The sequence below is a fragment of the Podarcis raffonei genome, chromosome 12 (genome assembly GCF_027172205.1).
Source record: "Podarcis raffonei isolate rPodRaf1 chromosome 12, rPodRaf1.pri, whole genome shotgun sequence".
Lineage (NCBI taxonomy): Eukaryota > Metazoa > Chordata > Lepidosauria > Squamata > Lacertidae > Podarcis > Podarcis raffonei.
In genome coordinates this window covers 44,993,262-45,011,886 of record NC_070613.1, presented here as the reverse complement: position 1 = coordinate 45,011,886, position 18,625 = coordinate 44,993,262, and the positions used below count along the sequence as shown (strand labels likewise).

At 43.7% G+C, this 18,625-nt stretch overlaps 1 protein-coding gene, 1 long non-coding RNA gene and 1 pseudogene across 2 annotated transcripts in view; 2 read left to right on the top strand and 1 right to left on the bottom strand.

The window, feature by feature from the left end:
- Nucleotides 1–18,625, top strand: part of ABHD5 (abhydrolase domain containing 5, lysophosphatidic acid acyltransferase) — a 28,112-nt gene that overhangs the window by 3,108 nt on the left and 6,379 nt on the right. Inside the window, exons 2-3 of the mRNA XM_053410587.1 lie at nt 14,449–14,534; nt 16,458–16,830. Of these exons, the coding sequence (XP_053266562.1) occupies nt 14,449–14,534; nt 16,458–16,830 (459 nt within the window). The remainder of the gene's footprint in view (nt 1–14,448; nt 14,535–16,457; nt 16,831–18,625) is intronic.
- Nucleotides 1,390–4,635, top strand: LOC128424437 (uncharacterized). The gene is made up of 2 exons (XR_008333022.1): nt 1,390–2,814; nt 4,208–4,635. It is a non-coding gene; the product is annotated as an uncharacterized LOC128424437 (long non-coding RNA).
- On the bottom strand, nt 7,464–8,713 carry LOC128424434 (profilin-2-like; annotated as a pseudogene).

The window sequence follows — 18,625 nt, the reverse complement described above, 5'->3', positions numbered from 1 at the left end:
GATAGAAGTTTTTCTTCTTCTCATAGTACTGTAGAGCTGGAAGGGATCCTGCGGTCATTTAGTCCAACTCCCTGCAATACAGGAATCTCAACACATGGTTCCCCATCCAATTTGAAGCCGTACCAGACCCTGCTTAGCTTTGCAAATGTGCAGTAGTTTCTGTGAAGTGGTAGAGGCCTGTTCAAGTCATAACAAGCTGAACCTGGGAAGACTTTGGATAGATAATAAAGAAGCACTTCACACAGCTCGTATCTAAATTATGAAATTCATTACCAAAATATGTAGTAATGACTATCATTATGGAAGCTTAAAAAGGGATCAGGTGAATTCATGGAGGATTAAGCTGCCAATGGCTATTAACCATTATATCTATATTATGCCAATATATATGTGATATGCCCCTGGATATCCGTTGCTGGAAAGCCCAAGTGGGGAGGACGCTGTTGTGCTTCTCTTATTATTTTTTTATATATATAGTCTCTTTGCCACAGTGCCACACCAGTTCAAAAAACTAGTTTGAACTACCTTGCCCTGTTGGACATGCTCAATAAGACAGTCACGTCTCTTGTTCTGGGAAATGAAATCAGTGAGATACCTGTGTGATATTTGATGTCATATGACTGATTTGCGTGGTATTAATTTCTATTGCTGTACTTAGTCACATTCTACAGGATGAGCCAGTCATGTAACCTCTGCCCCCCATTATGTGTTTCTTCAGCAGTTTCGTTATGCCCAGCATTGTGGTAGATCAGGAATAATGCATGTCAAAATTGCATGTAGAATCACAGTGCTATGAGGATTTTAAACCAGTATGGTGTAGTGCAGGGGTGTCAAACTCAAATTCATCGGGGGGCCGCATCAGCAGTTTGGTCACCCTCAAAGGGCCGGTTGTTCAGGCAGCTGTTGGATCTGTCACATCACAGGATGGCATGCGCTCAATATAAAAACAAGTGGAGGTTTCCTGAATGCATGTAAAGTGGAGGTTTCCTGTGTAGAACGGATGGCGCCGCTAGAGGGCAGACGTTCTCTGGCTTGTAGGCTGCCGTGCATGCGCTGAAGAGGCGGCTTTCTTGTGTCAAAAAAAAAGCGGCTACACGGGCCACATGGCGAGGTCTGGCGGGCCGAATTCGGCCCACGGGCCTTGTGTTTGACACCCGTGGTGTAGTGGTTAAGAGCGGTAGTCTAGTAATCTGGGGAACCGGGTTCGTGTCTCCGCTCCTCCACATGCAGCTGCTGGGTGACCTTGGGCCAGTCACACTTCTCTCAGCCCCACTCACCCCACAGAGTGTTTGTTGTGGGGGAGGAAGGGAAAGGAGAATGTTAGCCGCTTTGAGACTCCTTAAAGGGAGTGAAAGGCGGGATATCAAATCCAAACTCTTCTTCTACATGCTCCTCTCAATGGCTCTTTTGGTAAGGGTCTAACAGAAATCTTTAATTTGGCTGCTTCTGCTTTGGAGAAAAAAGCGTTAATGGATGAATTGTTAATCATAGTCAGTTGCCTGTTTCCTGCTAAAGACCACTCCCTCCTGGCTGCTTTTTACCCCTAAAAGCAGGCATAGGCAAACTCGGCACTCCAGGTGTTTTGGGACTACAATTCTCATCATCCCTGACCACTGGGAGTTGTAGTCCAAAAACATCTGGAGGGCTGAGTTTGCCTATGCCTGCCTAACAGTGATGCTTACTATAATCAACATCTCTGCAGGCAAAGAGCAGCCAGAATGGGAGGAGTGATTTTCAGCAGAAAGCAGGCATGGGCCCCCGATCCAAATTTGGAACAAGTTCCAGATTGCAGCCTTGCCACTGCAATTTCACCATCAATGGCACAACACATGTGGCCTGACATTAGGGCTGGGCAATATCTCATCCAAAATCTGTTTCAAGTCCATATGGTAATATTGGTTTCACAATTTTAGACCTGGCATCATATCGCTAATTACGGTAATTGTGCTGTGCAACAATCACAATGTGGGAAAACTGTGAAGCCAACCAGTGCCTCTACATAGCCCCACCCTTATTTTAGATATTGTGATATATCAGTATTTTGAGATGTTGAAAACCACGTATCCCCCAGCCCTGCCTGACATACATTTGACCTTTTTTTGGAGGGGCACAGAGCAAATCGGGGGCTCATTTGTGAGTTCGTTGTGATGAATGGATCATTCCCTGGTGGAGTTTAGGCTGGGTACTGCACCCTACTAGGGTTCCATCTATATTGGAGCAGTCTGGATTATTGTGGCCTGAGGATGTGGACAAGCTGCTTGAAGTGCTGCCAAGGACCATTGCTTCACTGGAGGAGGGAGAAGCTCCATCTGCCTTGAAGGAAGCAGTGGCGTGCCCACTCCTTAAGAAGACCTCCCTGTGCCCCTTTGGGGCAAGGTGCTTGAGAGAGTGGCAGGCTCCAGCTTCCAGCATTCTTGGAAGAAATTGATTACTTGGGTAACCAAGTACTTGGGTTCATGTTGCTCTGGCTTCAGGCCTAGCCATAACACTGATAAAGCATTCTTTGCCCTAGTTGACGCCATCAGCTGGGAGAGATACGGTGGTAAGTGTGACCCTGGTTGTTTTGCTTGAACTTTCAGCAGCTTTTGATACTGTTGACCACAGTATCCTTCTGGAGCATCTCAGGAGAGTGGGCACAGTACTTCAGCGATTCTGTTCCTATCTCCAGGACAGCTTCCAGAAAGTGATTATGGAAGGCCACTGTTCCGTACCATGGAAACTATGGTATGTTGTTTGTCAAGGTGTCGTCATGTTCCCCATACTGTGCGCTGTCCTCAGGAGTTTCGGTGTGATCAATATGTAGATGACACCCAGGTCTGTTTCTCTGTTCCATCTGAATCAGGATTTAGTATACTCTTGACAATAGGAAGCAAATGTAGATCATGGACTAGTATGAGGATTTGAGATATGAGACTGAACGGCTCATTAAAAGGAGGACTGCAGATTCCACACAGTGCTATATAGCTTCAGTTGTAGCTTTCATCCCTCTGCAAGTAAAAATAATACCTTGGGGGTTTATTTTATTTTCTAGTTTGCCACTCTAGCAGCTTTGGGATCCAACCCAGGTGGGTCTGTGGCAGTTCATGTAAGCAGCCTGAATGTACTAGTGCAGCTTGTTGGTCTCCTCTCGTGCTTTTCAGAAGGCAGGCAGATAGCCATTGGTTTGAATACAACCAAGACCTGAGACAATAAGGAACTTGCATAAAATTGATGTCACATGGAAGGATCTTAGCTCAGTGGTATAGCAACTGCTTCGCATACAGAAGATTAGCCGTTGTTGCTGCTGCATCACACTGTTGACTCATGTTAAGCTTGTGGTCTACTAAGACCCGTAGATCCTTTTCACATGTACTACTGGCAAGACAGGTGTTCCCCCATTGTATATTTGTGCAGTTGGTTCTTCCTGCCTAAGTGTAGACCCTGTTGAAATTCATTTTGTTAGTTTTGGTGCAGCTTTCAAAACTGTTAAGGTCATCCTGAATCCCAATTCTGTCTTCTGCGGCATTAGCTACCCCTCCCAGTTTGGGGTCATATGCAAATTGGATGAGCATCCCCTCAGATCCTTCAGGCAGGTCATTTATAAAGACATTGAACAGCAACAGACCCACTCAGAACAGAACTCGGCGGTATACCACTTGTCCTTTTTTCCAGGATGATGAGGAACCATTTGTAAGCACTCTTTGAGTTCAGCCAGTCAACCAGCTACAAATCCACCTAACAGTTAACCTCATCCAGCCCACATTTTGTCAGAAGCCTTACTAAAATCAAGATACACTACGTCTGCAGCAGATTATTAGAATTGGTCCTAATATCATGGAGGCTGAGAAAACAAGAGAAACCCTTAAATGGCCTATCTTATTTACAATCTCATGTTGGTGTTTGGCAAGTCAAGGGCCAATGTAAGTCTCCAGTTGTGTGCTTAGAAAACTCCGGGTGGACGAATTCTCTTCTATAATATTTTTTTCCCCTTTGGTTGCTTGAGTGCCATCTTTTCTCAATACAAAGTTCAAGAGGCAATAATTATACAAGGAAAGAGCTGTTTTTACCTCTGACCTAATGTAGCAACGTTCTGCAATTATCTGCCAAGGGCTCTTGGAACAGCTGGCGTACAGAACACTTCCTAGAAATATTGTGCAGTAGCTCCCTCCCCTCTCCCTTGGTATTCCTCTCCAGCGTAGGAACTATAACCCACTACTTTGTTTTAAAGATAAACTCGCAGAAGCGGATTAAATGTACCCACCGTGAGGAACGAAGCCCCATCTGAGATATCTTCGGAATGAACTACCTGTCAGGAGCAGCTCGATAAACAATGGTTGCGGCGAACATGGTGTTTTTAATCTGCAGCAGTGTATGTGACTCGGATAGTTTAACCGCTCATAGTGCAAGTGACTCAGATTATCCCATGTCACTTCAAAGTAATCTTAATCCAGCACCAGGAGCTGTCTCCACCCTCTGTACCATTTCCTTTCCATGGACCTGTTGTTGCTGTTGGGTCTTGAGATCCATTTCCTCTTGCAAGCTCTCCTGCTAACATGCAATGAGGGATTTAATTGGATGCCCACTCTTTGGCTGTGTTCCCCAGCCAAAAGAAAATGATGTATACTTATTAATGTGAATAAACTCATGCCTCAGTAATATTTATTGCATGGATTAATTGTGTTCCACTGTGTTCCATTTGGATCTTCTGAGCAGTTACTCAGATCTGATATAAAATTGGAGCTTCAAATCCTGTCTTCGGTTTTTGGTAGCTTCCTAAATAATTTTAGCAACTTTGCCCACTGCCTCAGCTCTACACACACACACACACACACACACACACACACACACTTAGTGTGTTCTACTGTTCTATTTATTTAGTTTTATTTTAAAATTGCATTCTTACACCTGACTTTACAATATGAGGGATGTGGTTTTGTGCTGACATTACTTGCAACGTGGCTCTTGAATTACTAGGTTATGCCTCAGGTTATTTTTTGCACAGTGTCATTGTGTGACGACGTAAGGGTGCTATGTGGTAGTTACTGTTTTTCCTGGTCATATATACCATCACAGGATGTGGTAGTAGCATGATGCCAAATTTATTATCCTTCTGTGAAAAGCCTTATGGACTGGTTCATAACACTGAATGTCCAGGAAGCATTTGGCTATATCACTGTGCTTTTTTAATTATGAAACCTGACTTTCCATATATTATGTCCCTTACTCCTCTCATGTCCTCATGGGCAGGAGATGACTTCTGTTCTGCCCCACCCTGCCTTTCTCCTTTATATAAGCCAGAAAGCAAACTGAATGGAAATGCTCTTTAAAATAATGCTGTGCTGTATTCAAAAGGTTTCGTGTTTCTCCATGTCAGTCAGCTGTAAAATTCTGTCATCGAAGTAGAATTTGAAATGTGCTGCCTCCACAGTGCCGCATTTTATACCAGTGCCAGTTTCAACTTTGTTCCTGTGCAAACACTAAAGACCACTGCGGCCAGATCTTCAATTCACTGTCTCTCGAAGTCGCTATCTCCATTCACAGTAATGCTTGGCTAGCAAAGCATGCTGGATTCTGTTACTTCCTTTCTGCGACAAGACAATCATTGAGCCCTGTGTGGAAATCTGGGAATAGGAGCGGTGGTTGCTTAAGGTTATGGTTTAAACTGGATTAACTTTGTAGAAAATGTTTTCCTCATGCAAATAAACCAGGCTTGTATGAAGGTCAGGATACTGGCATGGTTTCCATAGTAGAACGTGCTGACATTCCTTAACTACTTTTATTTTTATTTTGTATTTCATTTCTCACATATGTTTGTAGTGTGCCACCCGGCAACTAACTTATTGAAGTGAAACACCATTCAAGACATGGACCTACTTAGGTTCATGCAGAGGGCATGATCTAGCCCAGCAAAATGTTTCCCTTGACTCGCGGACCACTGCGCCATATCGGAAACTTCTTTGAAGCACCCTCATTTTAAAAGACAACTTACTATGCAGCACCAGAGCTACACATGAGGGGAAGAAGGAATCTGAAGGTCCCTTTGGCTCATGGAGCTAGTTTCACAGTTCTTTAGATCCTGTCTGTAATCTTCACCACTTTATCAATACATCTAATGTTCTTAAGCATCAAGTTGAAGATGCCACAGTCAAGAAAGCTTGGGCTTGCATTTATTCAAAATAATATTTTTCTATCTAAATTTCCTGTTGCAGCCTATTGATTTGCTTCGGATTTGCGGACAGGTTTGTCTTGGTCAGGGTATCTTGGCAAAGTGTCAGGAGCTGCAGTGTCCCAGCTAATTTGCAAATTCAACCTCAGAAAAGCTCACACAAGAAACCGTTTTCCTCAAAGCAGTGGGCAAGCTGTTGTTTTGGAGGTGTAAGTGCTGAATTTGCCAGCTTTGAGAATAGATGTGACACAGCCCTTAGATTTTGCAGATGATCATCTGTTGTGGTCTACTTCTACACTTGGGACAGAATTGTCTGTTCCCACATGAACTTGCTGTAAGTTAAGATCTTCTCCATGTGCCCCTACTGTCAGAGGTTAAGTGGGTGCTGCTGGAGCAGAGGGCCTTTCCTGTGGTGGTCTGAATTGTGGGACTTAACTCGCTAGACACGTTTGCCTGGTTTGCCTTCTTTTTTTCTTTTTTCTGGTTGGAATAAATTTCATCTGTCTGTAAACAAGGTGTTAAATAGTTATCTGATTTAATATGCATTTCAAAAAATGCCATGAGTTAGACTGTATCCCAGATGTAACAAAGTGCAGGGAAATAAATGGACAAATCAGCAACAAGAATTTGTTTTAAGTCTGTACATTATCCACAAAGGCCCGAACAATAGAAGCAAATACTAGTGTCCCTAAAGTAGTGCCATTCAGAAGAAATCTTTCTTGTCAGTTAAAATCCATCTCACAATAGCAACAGTTCATTTTTTAAAAAACATTAGTATGGCACAGAATACATTAAAAATTCATCACAAGACAACCAACTCAGTTATTCCAACCAAGACCACCTTCCATTTTCTCTTTTGTATACAGAGTTCTGCAGTTCTCTTTTAAATGGACATACGAGTTAGTACTGTGTTCAAACTGACAATTTGGTTACACATGTTTCGGATGACTAGTACACAAGGCAGTTCACAATTTCTGCAGCAAGGGCATAACAGGCCAAATGAAGATTAGATTTGAAATGGTATCCGTTTTGACCCTTTTATCTTACAACTACCAACCTTCAAAACATACACTGATATCAGAGCAGCAAATCTTATTTCTCAGCTGATGATCTGACAGACTGATCTCAGACTAAGCTATAGGTGTATAGCTGGAGGTAGTAGTTTGTTGACAACGACAATGCAGTTTCATATAAAAACCCAAGCTGCAAATCAAATGAAACCGGACACACTCCAGATGGTTACACTGGGATATCTAAAGTCCATGATGGCAGCCTTTTTACATTTCAACTACAGAACAGGAGCTGGCAAAAACAAAACCATGAAGAGTTTTGCAAGTCTACACAGAAGAGCAACAACAAAACTAAAGCAACACTTGTGGCAGCTTTCAAGCAGCAAATTGGTTAAACAAACCAGGCACTGTATTTAAAAATGTATATATATAGGTAGATAGAGATGGAAGCAAACAAAAAAGAAGAGTAGATTAAAGGTAAGGAAAGGGGGAAGAAAGTAGAGATATGCATGCACTTTTCCCCTCCCAACCATGCTCTACAAAAGGAATAATGAGCTGTGTAAATGCTCAAAGTGCTAAGGAGGCATTGATCAATCTGGATTGTACAATCGGCACCTTATCTAGTTTAAATTGGTTTGGTTCTCAGTGTCACACCAATTGCTAAAACGAGTAACGCCTTGGCTTGGCATGATTGCCCCCCAAGGCTTCAACGTATCATGCATATCATCTTTGTGTTGCAAAAGATGGTGCCAGATACAGAACATGGGTGCAACATTGATTACATACAAGCGAAAAGGGTAACTGGAGCCATGACAATAGGGAAATGTGCAAATGAAACCGCCATCTGTAGGCTGGTAGTACTTTTAACACAAGTGATGGTGATGAAAACAGCTGCTATGTGGATGGGGAGAGGCTGCTTAGACATCAGGCCTCCTCAGGTGTAAAGCCAGTTCATAAGCTTTCTTGTTGAGTGTCCCTCCATGGACACACCTTCCCTTTCCCATGCCCATAACCAATGCTGGAGTACACAAGGAAACAAGGATGAACAGAATTCAATCCGCTTCCATGGACCCCTTCTTTGCCCATTACAAAGACCAAGACTCGATCAGCTCTGCCAATAGCAACATTATATGCTGGCTCGCCGCCTTGGCTCTTTGTCCTGATGTCCACTGTACAGTCACCATCCACATAGAGGCTATCTCTGATCACAGTGCACTTCTTTGCATCCAAAGTTAGACCATTGGTGAAGAAATCCTTGCGGTCTTTTCCTACAATCATATCTATTTCTACAGGCGTAATGTGTACTTGGCGTCACAGTAGCCGACAATGGCGGCCTCCTGGCAGCAGCCATCGTACATCAGGTTATCCACGTAGCTCTGCCAGCCTGCCATCTTCGGCTCACACCTGGCGGATGGGGGGTTGGCGGGGAAGGAGAGAAGAAGGAAGGAAAGGAAAGGGAGGGGGAAGAGAAAGGAAGCCAGGACTCGAGGCGGGCGGGAGGGAAAGAAGGCGAGGACGAGAGGAAGTGGGGGAAAGAGACACGGGGGGGGGGGGAGAGAGAGAAGGCAGAGTGAAAGCAGCCCCCCGTAGTGGACGAGACTCTGGTTTGCTGCCTTTATCACCTTTTAGGCAGCATCTGGGGGGATGCTGCAGGGTCTTCTTGCTATAGGAAACCAGGTTAGTTACTTGAAGTTGCAGTGGGGGTTTACTCTCCTCAAGAAGACAAAAAAGAAAGAATTCCTTAGTAAGTATTTGACACTTGGGACTACTGCAATGCGCTCTACATGGGGCTACCTTTGAAGGTGACCCGGAAACTGCAATTAATCCAGAATGAGGCAGCTAGACTGGTGACTGGGAGCGGCCACCGGGACCACATAACACCGGTCCTGAGAGATCTGCATTGGCTCCCAGTACGTTTCCGAGCACAATTCAAAGTGTTGGTGCTGACCTTTAAAGCCCTAAACAGCCTCGGCCCAGTATACCCAAAGGAGCATCTCCACCCCCCATCGTTCACTGAGATCCAGCGCCAAGGGCCTTCTGGCAGTTCCAGAAGTGAGGTTACAGGGAACCAGACAGAGGGCCTTCTCGGTAGTGGCGCCTGCCCTGTGGAACGCCCTCCCTTCAGATGTGAAGGAAATAAGTAGCTATCTTATCTTTAAAAGACATCTGAAGGCAGACCTGTTTAGGGAAGTTTTTAATACTTGATGCTGTATTGTTTTTAACATTCGATTGGAAGCCGCCCAGAGTAGCTGGGGAAACTCAGCCAGATGGGCGGGGTATAAATAATAAATTACTATTATTATTACTTCCTTCTCTGTAATAAAGAACATCTTTCTTAAGAATATGAATGTACTTTCTCCAGATGGGTTGCATAAAACTCCATACTCTGCTCATTTTCAGGAGAGAATTGTTCTTATTAATGGGAGGAGTGACAAGTCTGCATCTGCTTGCTGAATCCCAGGCATACTGTGCTAATTGTAGTGCTAATGATTTTGTAGGGTGGGTTGTTGGAGAATCCTAATTTAGGGCGGGGAGGATTAAAAATGGATTAGTGAAATTTATGGAGGATGAAGCTGTCAGTGGCTACTGGTCATGATGGCAATATTTCTTCCATTGTTGGCAGCAGAGTGCTTCTGAATAGCAGCTTCTGGGGATCTTGAGTGGGAGGGCTACAACACAGTGTTTGAAAATAGCCAGGCGCATTAAGAAATGAAATTACACAGGCGCATGAACTATATTTAAAGTTCAAGTGCAGCTACCTCCAAGGTTTGTTCCTGTGCTTTCAAAAAACTGGATGCTTTTTAAAAACTATATTTTAGTTTACTTTTTAAAATCATATTCTATTTTAGATACGTAGCCCTATTTCAAAACAAAGTAGTTCAAGGCAAAACAATATTAATAAAGACTTGGGTTTAGAACGTCACGCATAGTACTCTGTGCATGCACAGAGCAGTTTAGAGTTCTCTTCTCTGGAAACAGCCCCTGCATCCCCCAGAAGCCTCTCCTGAAGGTCGGGGAACTCTCCAGAGTCACAGCCCATGAAACATAAGGGGCTGCCTGCAGATCTGGAAAATTATCAAGTGTTTTGCCTGCACATCTAGATCTGGTTTCCAGCCATCCTCTGTTGTAGATATGCTACAATATGACATCATGAGTAGTCTGTGAAATAATTTGTAGTACTAAAATGTTGACCGCATTGGCATTTTGATGATGGTTGAAGGGCTAACTGATACTATGCACAGGAAAAGGGTGGTTTGTAACATCCAGGTACAAAAAAGAATTGAGTGACTTGCATGTACATTTTGAGGGCAGGAAGTACGCATTTTATGACTGTGAGCAATGGACTTTGATTTCTCTGTTCCAGCACAGTTGATTCATTGTACCACCTCTACTCAGGCAATATCTGCTAAGTTTATGTGTCACTTGCCTATATTACAGACAATCTTAAGGGTATTAGTACAGATGTTTACAAATGTGAGATGATAGGTTTGAGGGTTTGCTGTTGACATGTGTAATAGAACATGTGGTCACTCGCTTAATTTTAATTTAAATATATATATACCCTGCTGGATCAGATCACTGTCTAGGTTAGTATCCCCGTAGCTGTCAGCAACCAAGAGTTGCTGCGAAACCACCAAGCCAATGTATGAAGGCAGTGATCCTTATCCTTTGCCCTCAGCAACCAGTATTCAGTGATGTGCTGGCTTTGAACCCAGACGTTGCATTGAGCTGCTATGACTAATAGTATACCCCCCTCCTCCATGAATTTGTCTTAATCCCCTTTAAACTCCATCACCAGTAGCAGTCTGGTGACACCTTGCCCCACGACTTCTAATGACCATCCCCAATGGCTTCCTATAGATCAAGAGTTTCCTAAACTTGGGTCTCCAGCTCTTTTTGGACTACGATCCCCATCATCCCTGAACACTGGTCCTGGTAGCTAGGAGTGGTGGGAGTTGTAGTCCCAAAACAGCAGGAGTCCCAAGTTTGGGAAACCCTGATAGAGATATTGGTGGCAGGATAGCACCCTACAGCATACCAAAAGTGCCCCCTTTTCCGGCCACTTCTGGTTCACTGTCGTGCACACATGCGCAGTCACGCATCAATCGGATGCACATTAATTGGGCGTTGCCTGTACTTTAAAATTGCAAACCACCTTGGGTACCTTGGCACAGAAAGGCAGTCCATTAATGCAATACATTAATAACACAGGTGTTTGCAATCTCTTTGTGGATTGCAGGCCTGGGGGGAAATTGTCTGATGCTTCCATGCATGCAAGATATTCTGAAACATATGTTTGTACATCTTTAAAAAATCAGATCTTAAAATTTTAGAGACTTGGCTATTTTGCTGTTCCGGTAACATGCAACTTACGGGCATTTACCTTGTGTGCATTCTGTTTTACATGCCTGGGGAAAAAGAATTTGGCAGTCCTGCCCACCATTGAACCCAGTGTGTTTTTACTAGATGTGGTTTTGGCTGTACGCACCTATCCCTGGAACGTAAACCCCGTGTAAGTTTAAAGGTAAAGGTAAAGGGACCCCTGACCATTAGGTCCAGTCGTGGCCGACTCTGGGGTTGCGGTGCTCATCTCACTTTATTGGCCGAGTGAGCCGGCGTACAGCTTCCGGGTCATGTGGCCAGCATGACTAAGCCACTTCTGGCGAACCAGAGCAGCGCACGGAAGTGCCGTTTACCTTCCCGCCGGAGCGGTACCTATTTATCTACTTGCACTTTGACGTGCTTTTGAGCTGCTAGGTTGGCAGGAGCAGGGACTGAGCAATGGGAGCTCACCCCGTCACAGGGATTCGAACCGCCGACCTTCTGATCGGCAAGTCCTAGGCTCTGTGTTTAACCCACAGCACCACCCACGTCCCACCATGTAAGTTTAGAATTGCCTATACTCCATTTCAGATACGCTTTAAAGAACAAACACACACAAAAATGGCCGGATTCCAGGTGGCTGTATGTGGTGCTTTTTGCACAAACGTGAGCTTTTCTGACCCCTTTCATGCTGCACCCATGTCCCTGAAAAAAAAACCCCAAACCAACCCAGTCCCCTCCGGGCAAGGTGTGATGCAGCCAGTGGGCAAGGGAGATTGACGATGCACATTATTGGTGCATGTGGCTTTCCATAGATACATACTGCTTTTTAGAATTCTAGCCTCCGTTACCTAGAATGAACCTTTGTCAAACTTATTTCCCTTTGCGTGCGCACGTTTAAATGAAGGCAGCGGGAGGAAGGATTGAGAAATAAGTTGTTTGTGTAAAAGTTGCATTAAGGTCAAGGCCTTTGGTGGCAGTAGGGGTTTTTGTTTTGTTTTTTCAAAGGTCCCAGAACACGGTCTGAAGGTATGTGATAGATAACAGCAGGCTCGCTGCTGTTAAGTGGATCTGATTTTGGTCAGTGCCTGTCTGGACATGAAACTCCCTGGCCAGTCTGCGTACCCTGCTTTGAGTCTCGTGACGAGAGGGGGGCTAGATATAAACGTAAAAATTATTGTCATTTATGTTATGCGTGGTGGTTTTTAAAAAAATAAAAAAGCATATGCATGTATGCATATATATGGAGACAATAAAGGTAAAGGTACCCCTGCCTGTACAGGCCAGTCTTGACAGACTCTGGGGTTGTGCGCCCATCTCACTTAAGAGGCCAGGGGCCAGCGCTGTCCGGAGACACTTCCGGGTCACGTGGCCAGCGTGACAAAGCTGCATCTTGGCGAGCCAGCGCAGCACACGGAAACGCCGTTTACCTTCCCGCCAGTAAGCGGTCCCTATTTATCTACTTGCGCCTGGGGGTGCTTTCGAACTGCTAGGTTGGCAGGCGCTGGGACCGAGCAACGGGAGCGCACCCCGCTGCGGGGATTCGAACCGCCGACCTTTCGATCGGCAAGCCCTAGGCGCTGAGGCTTTTACCCACAGCGCCACCCGCGTTGGAGACAATAGGTGCACTTAAAAAGCATATTGTATAAAATGGGGGGGGGTTGTATAGTTACACACACATACACACACATAGCTGGTCAGTTGCATAACTAATGGCTATGGACTTTCCTCGGACGTGACCTGTTTTATATCCTGTGCCATAAAACTTTTGTGTAAGGTCATGATTCAAGCTAATAATGCGCACACACAAATAAATGAGATAAAGTGTTTCTTCCTACCCTGTGCTATAATTAACTACCAAGACGGCAGTTGTTTTCCTGCTTTGCTCCACTGACCTGACCACTCCTTTTCATGCCCTTACTTCTAACCACCATCCCACAGCAATACTGTTTTACCCCAGATGTAGGCACCATTCAAGAGGTGCTTTTTGGATTCCCCTGAAGAGGCTAAATTTAATTATCACTGATTTGTGAGGTACCAGATGTTACTAAATGTTATGATCTGCGGCACTTCAGGTTTGTGCGACTAGAACTGGCTTTGACTGCCACCGGCTTTTGACGGCAAGGTGTATAAGCAGTGTTTGAAATTAGCCAGCCGCATTTTGCGCCTGACTATTGGCCATTTGCGATCAAGGGAAGATGCCTGGGCGCCAAGATAGTGCCTGACATCTCCACCATCTGGAGGTGCATGCCTGGGACCTGGACTGTTTTCATACACTAATACCTCGTCCTGTAGAATTTGATCAGTTATATTTTATCTGCATAATCAGAATGAATTCAAGGAAGCAAAATGCTTCTTATGTGCAGCCTGAGCAGGAGCAGTGAATGTTATAGCTAATTATTGTAGCTTTTTTTTACCTACCCCACCCCACTGCCCTGCTCACAGTTGTTCTTCTGTTTTGAATAGTAGGAATAGGCCAATATGTGTGTGTGTGTGTGTGTGTGTGTGTGTGTGTGTGTGTGTGTGTGTATTTGGGGTGGGGGGACCTGTCCCTGGATCAAGTGACTTTGCTTTTTTAAGTTCTTGAAGTTCTTAACCTAGCTGAATGTTGTCAACTGAACTAGCCAGATGTTTAACTTAGCATCAATCACAGTCAGTCCATCATTTGAAAAATAAGACTTTAGGGCTGTCTTGCCCCAAAATGGCAACTAGACATCCTGTTTTGGCAACTGTAATGTTGGCTTAAGGAGCCATTTTTCACCTAGGTTATATATCTGAGTTTCTAACACTGTGTGTAAGATATTTTAGATATTGCTGAGTGTATTGGTGATGGCCACCAAATGCAAGTCCAAATGAGTTTCTAATTCTCTCCAGTGATTAGCCAAGAACTCTTAATCCCTTGCACACGGCCTACTTACAGTTAGTAGCATATAAGTGTTTAATACAGTTGTTTCACTCTCATTACTCTAGGTCAGGATGGCTGTCCAGTTGGCTGCCTGCTTGGTGTCCTACATCACTGGTACATCTTAAGGATGCTGAAGAGAAAATATTGAAATGTAAGCACTTTGTGGTAAGAAACCTCAGGAATTACTACACGTGAGCACCGTGGAAAGAATGTGGGGTTTTCATCAGGCCTTCTTCAAAGCACAGTTGTCAATATCTTCTGCTAGGGATTGAGGGTTTTGTGAAATTTTCATTAGGCTGATTTCCCCCCCTCCCTGTAAAAGAAGAATGAGTGGGACCAAAGTTATGCTAGTTACACATCCAGACAGGCAGTTCTTGTGAGATCTGCTCCAGATAAATGCCATCAGTGAATAAATTTTTGAGGATGTAGGACGGACTGCAGTATGAGTTCCGCCTTTGAACTTTCCCCCCCTTTTTTTTCCTTTTGGTGTGACTGGTCCTGAGATACTGTTGCACTTTTTGACCATTGCCCTACCTTCTTTTTTCTTTAGCTTTTCCTAAAATTAATTCATTTGTGCACTCTCTTATTTGAACACAAAAAAAGACTTACAAAAGATAAGCAAGTATAGTACTATACAAATCTAATATGATATTATTGTTGTTGTTGATTGAATTTATATACTGCCCTATACCTGGGGGTATCAGGGCTGTTCACAGAATAAAAACAAGATATAAAACCACAAAATACATGATAAAAATAAAAACAGCAACCCAATAGCCCCCACCCCCCAAAAAACACGTTTTAAAAGCGTATAGGATATCAATCAGATCAACCAAAGGCCTGGTTATAAAGGAACGTTTTTGCCTGGCACCTAAAGGTGTACAGTGGTACCTCAGGTTACATACGCTTCAGGTTACAGACTCCATTAACCCAGAAATAGTACCTCGGGTTAAGAACTTTGCTTCAGGATGAAAACAGAAATCATGCTCCGGCAGCACGGTGGCAGCAGGAGGCCCCATTAGCTAAAGTGGTACCTAAGGTTAAGAACAGTTTCAGGTTAAGAACAGACCTCCGGAATGAATTAAGTACGTAACCAGAGGTACCAGTGTATAATGAAGGTGAAATTCCCTGGGGAGAGCATTCCACAAATGGGGAGCCACTGCAGAGAAGGCCTGTTCTTGTGTTGCAACCCTCTAGACCTCTCGAGGCACACGAAGAAGGGCCTCAGAAGATGATCTCATGGTTCAGGTAGGTTCATATCGAAAGAGGAGGCTCTTGAGGTACCACACCTTTGTTTATCAGCAATTTTTAAAAAATGACTCTGTAACCCTGTTATCCTTCCGGATCTATCTGTGTTTAGTTCTTTAGCATTTGAGAATGTAGAGCATAAGGGATGGATGTTTGGCTTATACAGATTCTTGCTGTCAGGGAACTGCCTTCAGGGCAGCCCATCTTCTGGGGAAGGGAATCAGCGTAGCTCCAGTGGAGAAGGGGGGCAGATGGGGGAATCAGCGAGGCAGTCCCATGACTCCTTGCCGGGGACCAGTGGGGAGAGTAAGGGTCCTCCGCTACCTACGCCCTCCTTGCGCAGAAGGCTTCCGCGCAGGGAGAGTAGGAGGAGACTAGGCGTCAAAGAGCTTCTTTGCTGGAAGAAGTTCAAGAAACGCCCACTGACGGATTCTGCCAGTGATTGAGACAGCCACGGGTGAGTGACTGTCTGGACAGGAAAGGTTCACTCAGGCAACCCAGCCAGGTGTTGGCACTGGTTTACGCACGAGCAACCCCTAGAACCATTACACTTGCCTTTATGAGGTCTTGTAAGTTGTGCAAAGGCTACACAGTCCTCAAAAGGAGGAGAAATGTGAGCCTCATAACGTAACTCTGCCACCTTTATGGCAGGCGCTAATCCCTGCCATTCTGATTTTGTTACAAATGCTATGATGGAAGTGGGAGTATCTGCCTGTGGACATGCTGCAATAAACGCCCTTATTTTTATAGGGCTGTTTAGGTATATAGTTTTAGAGGGCTGTTTAGGTATCGTTGTTTAATAAGATTTGCACTTCTCTCTCTTCAGGTATCACAAGTACATACAGTAAACAGTATGTCTTCATATCCAATGGAAACAAAATATGGACGCTAACGTTCTCCCACAGCCTCTCTCAGAAAACTCCCCTTGTCCTCCTCCATGGGTTCGGAGGAGGTGTTGGACTTTGGGCACTGAACTTTGAAGACCTTTGTGAAAACAGGACTGTGTATGCATTTGATCTCTTGGGATTTGGACGCAGCAGTAGACCGCAGTTTGACACAGACGCAGAAGTAGCAGAAAACCAGTTTGTAGAATCTATTGAAGAATGGAGGCGGAAAATGGGATTGGACAGAATGATTTTACTGGGGCACAACCTGGGAGGATTCCTGGCAGCTGCTTACTCACTGAAGTACCCATCAAGGTATCTGAAAATAATAGACAAGCGGAAGTTCTTCCGGCATTTCATTTGAAATTCAGTTATAGGTTTGACAGCAGAACACTGTCAAACCTGTATGAGGCAGTCTGGTTAGAAAACATTCTCTAATGAGGTTGAGATAGAGCATTGTTGAAAAACTAGTTTCATAACTTTAAACTTAAAATGCAAATTGTATTTAACTTGCATCATATGTTTTCCTCTGATTGCACTTGCATGCAATGTAGGGTGTTTTCTACTCTCAAATTTCTCAGCGTACCTTAGATTTTGTGTCCAGGGTGTCGCCGCAGAGTACTTGTAAGTTGTGGTGTAGCCAGACTACCCACTGTTTTTACACAGCCACGTGTCACATTACTAGCATGCAATCACACTGGCCATTTATTTTTTTAATGCTTTTAGGAGAAAGCTTGTTTTAGTTACACAGCAGAATAACAAGTGCAAGACAGTTAATACTAACTATAGCATACTCGTTTCTTTGTTAGCTACTTGGATTATGAGCTGGGCTTGAGCACAACTACAGAACAGAACCTAAAGGAGGGTGTTTGGTTTGGTTTGGTTTGGTTTTGTTTGGTTTGGTTTGGTTTGGTTTCATTTCTAGCTAGTGGCTATGGCGAATGGTCAGTTGGTTCTCGTCATAGGCACTTAGAAGCTGCCGTGTCCTGAATGAGATAATTGGCCCATATAGATCAGTATTGCCAGCACTGACTGGCAACAGTTTCTCCAGGGTTTCTAAATGGAGTCTTTCCCAGGCCGACCTGGAGATAATCGGCATTGAACTTGGGATTTTTGTTTGCAAAGCATTTCCTCTATTACAGAGCTACAGAAGCAATTGCTGGATTAACCCACTACGTTATAATGTGTAACTTATTGGAGCTGAATAAGTAGGCAGTTTTTGGAAATTAAAATAGAACATGATGGTTTGCTTTGGCTATCTCTGGAATGTCATATATTCTAAGGAAATTGATGTGTTTAACTGGGCAGATACCACTATCTCTCAAGAACTAGAATGCTGACGGACCCAAAGGATTGGAGTATAAAGGACAAATATTTGCAAAATGAGTTGAGCTTTACATTTAAAGGAAGTAAATACCATTCCTTATGCTGCAGGACAAGTATGTTTAAGAGAAGTTTTCTATGTAAAGAAAGAAGGCTGACCTTTTCCTTAAATGCTACAGAATGCAAATCTTAAACAGGCAATTCCCAATGAAACTATCTGGAAACTAGTTGGGATATATTTCTGGCAGGCTTTTAAGAAATGAAATACAGATGCATGAAGTATGATTTGATAGTTGTGCATCTGTGATGAAAATGTGATGTTCAAGCTTATCAGCTATAAGTACCTTTCATACCAGGTAGCTGTAATAGTATTCAGGAAAAAGAGTTTCTTACCAGTAATGGTATAGTGCTGGAATCAAACATGCCAAGAATAGCTACAGGTGATCCACGATTTTTTTTAAAAAATAGTGTACTTCTATTTGCAAACCAATTTGCAGCCCAATCCTAGCCTTTTTTCTTGGATGTAAGCTTCACAAATTTAATGCAAAATTACTAAGCTGTCTAGATGATTGTTGTTGCTCATCTTTATATATTTTTTAAAAGAAAAAGCTGGAAAGGCAGACAGGCAAGAATGCCTTAGTGGACGGTCATGCAAATACTTGTTGCCTTTTTAATTCTGTACAAGTTTGGCAGAGGAAGAGAACAGTAATGGAACATAAAAGACTAACACATCACTATGAAGATGGTGACTTTCCTTGCACAAATATCAGTTTTGTATCATGTGATA